The 10,500-nt window shown below is 37.2% G+C and overlaps 1 protein-coding gene across 2 annotated transcripts in view; it reads right to left on the bottom strand.

The window, feature by feature from the left end:
• Positions 1-2,904: 2,904 nt before the first annotated feature.
• LOC143735278 (SLAM family member 9-like) overlaps positions 2,905-10,500 on the bottom strand; it is a 21,738-nt gene continuing 14,142 nt past the window's right edge. For both annotated transcript variants that reach the window (XM_077225404.1, XM_077225406.1), the window contains exons 2-4: positions 8,403-8,723; positions 7,994-8,302; positions 2,905-7,860 (exon numbers count right to left, since the gene is read on the bottom strand). In XM_077225404.1, the coding sequence (XP_077081519.1) occupies positions 7,718-7,860; positions 7,994-8,302; positions 8,403-8,723 (773 nt within the window). In that variant the 3' untranslated portion in view covers positions 2,905-7,717. The remainder of the gene's footprint in view (positions 7,861-7,993; positions 8,303-8,402; positions 8,724-10,500) is intronic.

Raw genomic sequence — 10,500 nt, 5'->3', positions numbered from 1 at the left:
TTAAAAAAAAATATAAAACATCTCGCAAAAAAAAACAAAAACATATGTCTGTATTAAAGAAAAAATTATTGATAAAAACTTATTTGGAATGGAATTAAATAACAAGTAATTTGGGTGTCTTGTTCATTATATTTATTTTCATGTAAAAGCATTACATCCAGTTTTTTAGCAACACTGTGTACGAGCGTGAATCCCGTGATATCAATCTTTGATTTCACATGTGTCAGATCCACTGCGAGAAGCGAGAACTGACCAGCTTGCCTTGTGCTTTTTTCACTCTTCCTCTCACTGCAGCCGCCTACTTTCGACCATAGACATAATAAATACTTTGGAGCGTAGCTGCGATACGTCAATGCATCCGCCATTTTTCTGAGGGCAAGACTGTGCTGTAAACAAATGCAAGTAAACGGGTGAGCTGCGGTTTTCCTGGATAAAAACAATAATAACGTTTACATTTATCAACCGATTTCAGTGGTTTGTACGTGGTTTACGTTACTATTACTAATTATATAATGACCAAATACAACCAGAAAAAATGTTCAGTCTTGTTTGTGAAAGGTAATTCCCCGAGACCTGTTTTCAATTGAGCAGCACCCGAAGCAGGCATTTTTCTCAATTCCCGTAATGAGATGTATGGGAAAGTTGCCCTCCGCAATATGGCGGCACCGTTGATGTATGCTCCAGCGGCCAATAGGGCGTCTATGTATTTATTATTTCTATGCTCTAGACAACATTTCAGATGAGGCAAGGCGAATCTCAAACAAGCCTAATCGCGCTGCTTCTCTCACGAGAATGTATCGCCGTTTCACTCTTTCTCAGCGTGTGATTGGCCGATCACTACTGATGTCACACCGAAACTCAGTATAAAGCCTGAGTTGACAGAGAAAGTTGATGATCAGCATCATGGTACCAACAAGACCTGGGGCCTATACCATGAAGCCGGTTTAGGTGGCTAGCCAGCTATGTTTCAGTTTACTTTGCGACAACCCTGGGTTTTAGGGACCATGAAAGTGGTTTGGCTTTAAGCAGTGTTCATCGCCATAGTAACTTATGCTCCACGGCTAACCTGGTCGGGGGCAGGTTATGTTCCAGGTAAGACGTTGCAAACCGAACTTGGACCAATCAGCTGTGAGCAAAGTGACACATGTCTGATGCGATAAAGTCACTCCACCTGTTTCTACTCCAAATTAAAGGTCACTACATAGCAAATGATTTTTAAAAACAAAATTGTCTGGTTTTTAGTGATGCTTATTTAGAATAATAAATTTGTATGATTTAGATATTATTTATGTAATTATTATACCCTTAATCAATCACACATGTACAATTTTAGTTCATCAATTATTATTACGCAGTTTAAATGAATAAATATATAAAGGTAATATAAATACGCTTTAGCATCAATAGATGAAGCTATAAAATGACTACATGTGAGCTTAAATGTTCAACTCTCTCTATACCTTTATCAGCTGTATAAAATAACTTCAGAACTTTTACTTGCACTGATATACAGTAGCAAGACTTTTTCTTATAGTTGTCCTCTTTCATAGACAGCTGTTTTCTTCTTGCTGTGTAAATTTGTTTAAATTCTTCCTATTTTAATACTTTTATTTAATAAGTGAATTGCGCTGCTTCTCTCGTGAGAAATTAATCTCAGTTTCACTCTTTCTCAGTGTGTTATTGGCTGATCGCTACTGATGTCACAGTTGACAGAGAAAGTTGATGATCAGCATCATGGTACCAACAAAGCCTGGTTGGATTGGTTTGGTTTTGTCAACTCGAAACTAATCCTGTAACCCGGAGTTTGTTCAACTACCATCATGGTACAGGCCCCTGATATACAACTTATATAAAATAGGCTATATAAACCATAAACTATAGTCTATTATAAAATGAATGTGATTAAACTAAATACAATATAAACCAAATTAAACATTCAGGAATATCACATAAAACATGTACAAAATAAACTGTCTATATCCCATGTTTTTGAGAGAACAAAATCGTCACATCCTGGGAATCTGGCACAAAGTATCAATAATAAAAATGAAATTTGCAGAAACTGGCGAAGCCACTGTGGCTCTTTCTCCTACATAATAAATGATATACCTGTGCTTCATATTTCATTCCTCAAACAGTGTGGTGTATTTTTTACATAAAATCCAAAATATATATTTTTTAATAAACTTGACAAATCAATTTGCACCTTAATGTAAACCTCTTGTTGATTTTATTGATAACTATTTTCATTTAAATCCTTGCATATATCTTTTCAACTTTGCAGACTAAAACTCCACGATATTTCACAATATTTATGTGATGGCTGTATAAAATAAAATGGAGCGAAACTGGAAGAAAACAAAACTAGATGTTTTTTGCATTTTATGGAAGGAGAGCTCGATTGCATACAGAGATGCCTTAAAGGGATAGTTCACCCAAAAATGAAAATTCTGTCAGTATTTACTCACCCTCATGTTGTTCAACCCCGTAAGACCTTCGTTCATCTTCGGAACACGAATTAAGATATTTTTGATTAAATCTGAGAGCTGGATCACTCCTCCATAGGCTTCTAAGGGATTGAAACTTGTTCCCCGAAAAGTCATTAAAGACATTGTTAAAATAGTCCAAGTGACTACAGTGGCTCAATCTTAAGTTTATCAAACGACGAGAATACTTTTTGTGCGCAAAAACAAACAAAAATAACCACTTTATTTCAACTATTCATTTCCTTCTCTGTGGGCCTCGAGTCAGTTCACTAGTGTAACAGCGTAAAGCTTCTGTTGTTGTACGTCACACGCATCATAGTAATAAAAAGAGTAAGTTGTGTGCACATCCCACCTTCTGGCAGGTGCAGGACAGAAATAACTAATATAGTAAAAGAAAATGTAATGTCCGCAACACTGCTTGATGCTCCCATATTTAATAAAAAAACAACGTTTCGACCCCACTGGGTCTTCTTCAGGCAAATGGTGGACACATTTGATACAGGGATATAAATAGGTCTCACAATCAACTGACCCACCCCGTGATTTCAATTACTTTGATTAGCTAATAGCCCCACCCCTAATACAATTAAGAGAACACTCATATAAGCATACTCAACAAACCCATAACCAACATAACACACAACATTGAAGGAAAATTCAAATGGAAAAAACAATTCAATACAATACAAATAAACCCAAAATGATTAGGGGACATTAGGCTACCCCACATTTACATCAGATCTGTTGAAATATAGTCAATATATACACATACCATAGACTATTTTACAGAAATGACTGTTATTATAAAAAAATAAAAATAAAAATAAAATTTGATTATAAGAATGGTTTAATATCAAACTCTTCATTAAGACCATACGGAGACATTGTATTTAAGAAATAAATCCAAAAAGTTTCCCGTTGGAGAAGTCTTTTGTCATAATAACCTCCTCTAGAGGGTTTATTGACCCTCTCCACCCCGATATATCTATGACATTATGCCCAGCTAATTTAAAGTGAGCGGCGACTGGACTGCGTTCATCACCTGTTCTAATAGTGCTCCTATGCTCACTAATTCTGGTTCGTAGCGCTCTCGTTGTTTTGCCCACATATGTTCAGCCACATGGGCAACGAATCACATAAATAACATGTGTCGTGCTACACGTGATGACACCGCGAATGGATAATGACCTACCAGTATGTTGATGATTAAAATGTTTACATTTGTGCATGTATGAACACTGGGCACAGCTAACACATCTTTAGTTACCATCTGGCATACTAAGAAAAGGCGTTGTGATTTGCGGATGTATATCATTTTTGACTAGATGATCCTTTAAGTTAGGGGCACGTTTAAAAACAAGTTTTGTTTTTTCTGGAAAGACTCTCATAAGTCTAGGATCCGAATCAACAATATGCCAATATGTGAATTTCAGATGTTCATTTCAAGAGTTTATATACTCGTGAAAAACCATTAATTCATCTGATGTGCAGTCAATAATCAGAAAGATATCATCGATAAATCGCTTGTAGAATAAGATCTTGGAATAAAATGGATTTCTCTGATGCAGCACAAATCGGTTTTCAAAGAGACCCATATACAAACATGCATAATTAGGAGCCATTTTACTTCCCATGGCAGTGTCTTTCTTTTGTATATAGAAGGTTCATAATCTGTAAATCTGAAAATGTCTATTCTGACTAAACCCAACTGTGATACTTTTATTCTCATATATTTATATTTTTTATTCTTGTAATTTGTAGTATTATGTTTCATGTTGTATTTGTATTTGTGTATGTCCACTGGAAGCCTCAGTACCAAAACAAATTCCTTGTGTGTGCAAGCACCCTTGGCAATAAAGCTCTTTCTGATTCTGATTCTGATTCTGAACTCCCCTTGAAAACGAAAACAATTATTGGTCAGAACTATATTAACCAAATCAAGTATACACTCAGTGCTGGGTCTTGGCTCAACCAGATTTAAAGAGAGAAAATGCTGGAGTGCTTCAAGGCCACCATCATGTGGGATATTTGTGTATAAACTCTGAACATCAAGCGTGGCCAACAGCAGGTTGTCAGAGGTCATATAAAATAAATCGATAAAATCGATACAGTCACGTATATAAGAAGGGAGGGTAACCACTTCTGATTTAATAAAAAAATCAACGAAAGCAGATTTATTTTTCCGTTAGGCTACCAATCCTACTAACAATAGGTCTTCCCTTCAAAGGGATATCCAAGCCCTTATGTATTTTAGGGAGTGTGTAAATTATAGGGAACACTGGATGTTCAACTTTAAGAAACTCAAAGGCATTTTTGTCAAACTCACCCTTAGTGAAATGATGTTCTAATTGGGAATGAACCAAGATCTTTAACCTATTTCTGGGATCAGAGGGTAGTTTCTCAGAAGATCACATCACTTAATTGTCTTTTAATTTCATATTCATAATCCACAACATTTTGTAAAACAACCGCTCCCCCCTTATCAGCAGGCTGTACCACAATCCTGTTATCCTTACTCAAATCCATTAAAGCTCCTCTTTCCTCTTTTGACAGATTATTGTACACTTTGTATTCTTTTTTCTTTTTTAGTAGACCCTTTACATCATTCTCAACCAAACGACAGTACGTGTCAAGAGAGGCGTTACGGTACTTGGGAGGTATAGATGTAGACCTTTTCTTAAAATGACTATGGGCCGAGTCACGTACAGAGGTGGCAGGCAAGTGGATTTGATCCAATGAGGAAACATTCCTATTTGGACTGTCTTTCATATCAGAATGGAAAAACTCCCTCAGTCTTAGATTACGAAAAAACTTCTGGAAATCAATAATAGTCTCAAAGTCATTGGTGTGAGTAGTAGGAACAAAACTTTACCTTTACTTAAGGCTGATATACAGGTCTCAGACAAAATTTTGTCAGAAAAGTTGATTACCGTGCTCTCCTGCTGCTCCTGATACGTCACACGCATCACCCACATGACTAGCGTCGGCCAATAGTGAGCCTACATGTGACGTAGCTCTACGCAATCACACTACGTTAACTGACTAGAGGCCAACAGAGAAGGAAATTAATAGTTGAAATAAAGTCGTTATTTTTGTTTGTTTTTGCGCACAAAAAGTATTCTCGTCGCTTGATAAACTTAAGATTGAGCCACTGTAGTCACTTGGACTATTTTAACGATGTCTTTAATGACTTTTCGGGGCTGGCAAGTTTCAATCCCTTAAGAAGCCTATGGAGGAGTGATCCAGCTCTCAGATTTCATCAAAAATATCTTAATTCGTGTTCCGAAGATGAACAAAGGTCTTACGGGGTTGAACAACATGAGGGTGAGTAAATACTGACAGAATTTTAATTTTTGGGTGAACTATCCCTTTAAAAACTGCTAGATCTTCTTATTTTTCAACCCTATTAGAAGAAAATAAACAAAACCCTTGGTATTTATTTGAAACAGTTGCTAAACTGACGAAAAATAAAGTTTCAAGCCCAGAAGTTTGCAAGCAGCACAACAGTAATGACTTTATGACCGTCTTTACTTATAAGATTGATAATATCAGGGAGAAAATTATAACTATGCAACCGTCTACTACAGCATCGCATCCGACAGTGCATTGTAGTCTCACTGACGAAAAATTTGATTCGTTCATTGCTATAGGAGAGGAAGAATTTTCTAAACTTGTTAAATCATCTAAATTGACAACATGTATGTTAGATGTCCCTATACCAACTAAGCTACTGAAAGGGATGCTTTCAGAGGTCATAGATCCTCTACTCAATATCATTAATTCATCTTTGTCATTAGGATATGTGCCGAAAACCTTTAAGCTGGCTATGTTTAAACCGCTTGTTAAAAAAACGCAACTTGATCCTACAGAATTAGTCAATTACAGGCCGATCTTGAATCTACCTTTTCTGTCAAAGACACTAGAAAAGGCAGTATCCTCACAACTATGTTCCTTTTTAGAAAGAAATGGTATCTGTGAGAATTTTCAGTCAGGATTTAGACCGTATCATGGTACTGAGTCAGCTCTCATTAGAGTCACAAATGATTTACTCCTATCATCCGATCGTGGTTGTATCTCTCTATTAGTGCTACTCGAACTTAGTGCTGCATTTGATACTATTGACCACAACATTCTTTTAAATGGACTCGAAAATTATGTTGGCATTAGTGGAATTGCACTAGCATGGTTTAAATCATACTTATCTGACCGTTATCAGTTTGTAGCAGTAAATGAAGAGATGTTTTATCGGTCAAAAGTTCAGTATGGTGTACCACAAGGCTCAGTACTAGGACTGCTGCTGTTCACTCTGTACATGCTACCCTTAGGAGATATCATCAGGAAGCATGGCATCAGTTTTCACTGTTATGCTGATGATACTCAGCTATATGAGCAAGCTCTTAACGCATTATAGTCCTTCACGTCTATTGCGATCTCAAAATTCTGGCCAGTTGATAATACCTAGAATATCAAAATCGACTGCTGGCGGTAGATCCTTTTCCTATTTAGCACTAAAACTTTGGAACAATCTTCCTAACATTGTCCGGGAAGCAGACAGTCTGTCAGTTCAAATCTAGACTAAAAACACATCTCTTTGGCTTAGCATACACATAACACATTATAGACTTCTATAATTTAATGTTAGGCTGCATAGTTTAGATCAGCCGGAACCGGGAACACTTCCATAAATCCTGATGTACTTTGTACATCAAAAGAATGATGGCGTCTACGCTAATATTTGTCTCTCTGTTTTTCCCCAGGGTTTACCGCAGTCTGCCGGATCCAAGCCGTATCCGGATCTGATGAAGGACCTGAGCCTGGACACGACGACAACGCAGTCCTGAAGTGTCACTAGTCTCTCCCTAGTGAAGGCCTCCTTCCCTTTACCTCTGTACTGATAAAACGTTGTCGAGATAATTCCGACTCACGTGGCTACGCGGAAGCGATAAAAAAATTCTCTGAGCCACCAGGCACTGTTTTATGCAAATGAGCGTCCAGATCGCATTAAAGAATTTTCTGTTAGAACGGTGTTGTGTTAGCGGCCCCTAAGTTAATAACTAATGATCGTTGCGACGGAAGTGAATCAATCAAAACTAACTTTAGCTGGACAATAACTTTATTCTATAGCTGCTGTAAAGCCAAAACAATCTCTGTTACTTTAATTTCCTATTATCACTGTAAAGCTGCTTTGAAACAGTCCATATTGTTAAAAGCGCTATATAAATGAAGGTGACTTATGATGGGCCTATCAGTTTCTTGTCTCCTCTTGTAGATCTGATGTCATAGAGCAGAAAAGCCACTGTAGCCACACCCACCAGAGCAGAGAGAGCCAATCGGATCACAGCTTCAGTAGAACCACAACAGTGTTCGTGGACTTCTAAATTTAAAAAAACAATGATAAAATAGGATTTTCAACAAGATGAAAATGATGATAATTTTGCAAAACAGAAAATGATGGAGCTTATTTGGAAGCTGGCTGAGGGTCAATAATATCATCAGCGCTGCCGTACCTGCACATGTGTGACAGAGTGTGTTGATGTCCAGATGTGTGGTCTGGTTGCTGATGGGATTGTTCAGCACACAGCTGTAGGTGTTTTTATCCTGATATTCCACCTCCAGAGGTAGAGAGAGACTGATGCTGAGATCAGACGCACTGATGCTGGACAATACACTGATTCCTGCGTACCAGGAGAGAGTCACATGACTCACATTCACCACTGATGAACACACCAATGAACATGATGATGATGATGATGATGATGAAGAAGATGAAGAGCAGAGTGAAGAGTTACTGATGATGACAGGAACAGGCAGACGAGCTGGAAAACATTAGAATAAAGAGACATGTGGATTATAAAATTAATAACAACAGATTGTCATCCGTTTAATCATTAACTTACAAATAACCTCTCAACTCACCATAGACAGAAACATTGAATGTTTTTGATATCCGTTTCACTCCCCTGTTCAGTAGTTGATAAACTCCAGTATGTTCAGTTGTGGTGTTTGTGATGGTCAGAGATCCAGTTTGATGATCCAGTTTCAGTCTGTCTCTGAATCTCCAATCAAGAACATCATTATATGTGGGAGAGACTCCAGCAGCTCCGCTGATTTGAGCTATCAGAATGATTTCATTTCCAAATTTCCACAGAATGTCATCATTTTCATGTATTTTAGTAACATCTGTGTGAAAAGTGACTGAATCTCCCTCCATCACTGACACTGACTCAGTGAACACACCTGAAGAACATGTTTGTCACATTAATGCTCTTGTTGTTTTACAAAGCCTAAAATCATTTGTAATTTGTAATGTGTTGATGTGAACTAAAGAATTGCAAGACTTTTGTTTATTGTTATTTTTTTTTATACAGATTTCCATTTGTACGCCATACCATCTGCGAAATAAATAAATAAATAAATGTTTCTGTAATAATCTTTAAAATTAAAGGAGCTGTATGTAAGAAATTTATTTCAATTAATCATAAAATGGCCCTGATATGTCACTAGACATTAAGAAATCATGTTCATTTCAAATACTTATATCACTGACAAAAGTAGTCCGGCCAGGATATTGTCATTTAAAAAGTGAAGTTGCAGCCCTCAACTGATGTGGATGTTGTCATGTTGTGTTGTGGTCTGATGTGCCACCCTTCACCTATCTACCAATCACGAAGTCAGTAGTGTTGCGGCATCCGGGTTGCCAGCTCTGCTAGTTACCACAGCTGCAGCTACAAACGTGTCGGAATCGGATAAAAAAATGTCTAACTTTGCGAAACCAAAAAAAACTCGTTATGAATCCGAAATACTTCGTGACAAAGTCCGAAATAAAATATGGATCTGTATAGGAGATGCCTTTGAAAGATGGAGATGGCTGAAAACGGAGAAGAATTTCTGGACAGGTAAGATTCATCTATGTTTGGCTAATTTGTACTTGATGTAAATGGACATTTCAAATATTCATGACAGTCGAAGTTATGCATGTTCGAGCCAAGTAACGTTACGTTAGCTCATATGGAGGAGAAGGTCATCGAATTGAAAAGGTAAGGAATTGTTTGGGTAATAAAAAAAACGGCGAGTCGTCATTACTAACATTAGCAATGCATTATCAGAGCCTGTTTCTATGTCATTATGATGAGACGCTGAGGAAAAACAACATTAGCACGCCCATTATTGTTTATAATAAGTTCTACAGCCAAAAATAATAGAATGACATGTTATCTTTCACATCACATATGTTAGCGTTATGGACGTGTACTGCAGGGTAAGTTAAAAAATACAGCTGGTTGCTTTCACTTTTAGCGTCAGCTAAATGAATAGCTGTCTCTTTGATATCGGTTACACACAGTGACAGAGGCTTGTGCTTGCACTTACGTTAATGACAGATACCTACTGTTACAAGTTAGACTAACAGCTACTGTTCTAACAATGTACTGACACATACGAGCGTACATCTTTATGATTATATTTGGCTAATCACCATTAGTAAATTTTTGCGATATATAATTACTTTGCAAAACATCTCTCATTTGAAGCATAAACATAATTAACAGAAAAAGCTCCTTGTAGCAGCCTACGTTCCTGCTGGATCCTGCAGCCTATCTGGCAACCTCGAGTCAGGGAGGAGGGAGAGGGGATACACCGCTCTACTGTCAAGAAGAGATGCTTAAATGAGAACACTAGTGTACTATTTATGAAGGCTATATCTTTAACACCAAGCATATCTGCTGAATCTGTTGATTTTCTCCTTGATTCTTTTAACTCAAAAGTTAAGAGTGTAATTGATGATATTGCTCCTGTGAAAGTCAGGAAGAAGAGTGGCAGACAAAAAGCACCTTGGAGAAACTCAACAGCAGTGCAAAATATGAAAAGAAAATGCAGAAAAGCAGAGCGCATGTGGCGGAAGACAAAACTTGTAGTCCATTATAACATCTACAAAGACAGCATCCATGCTTTCAATAAGGAACTAAGCAAAGCTAGACAGACTTTTTTCTCGAATATTATAAACAGCAATATAAAC

Source organism: Siphateles boraxobius, unplaced genomic scaffold, assembly GCF_051911475.1.
Source record: "Siphateles boraxobius isolate OS27281-9 unplaced genomic scaffold, OSU_SipBor_1 13, whole genome shotgun sequence".
NCBI classification, from domain to species: domain Eukaryota; kingdom Metazoa; phylum Chordata; class Actinopteri; order Cypriniformes; family Leuciscidae; genus Siphateles; species Siphateles boraxobius.
The sequence above is the reverse complement of the archived record's forward strand: the minus strand, read 5'-3'. Positions and strand labels throughout refer to the sequence as shown.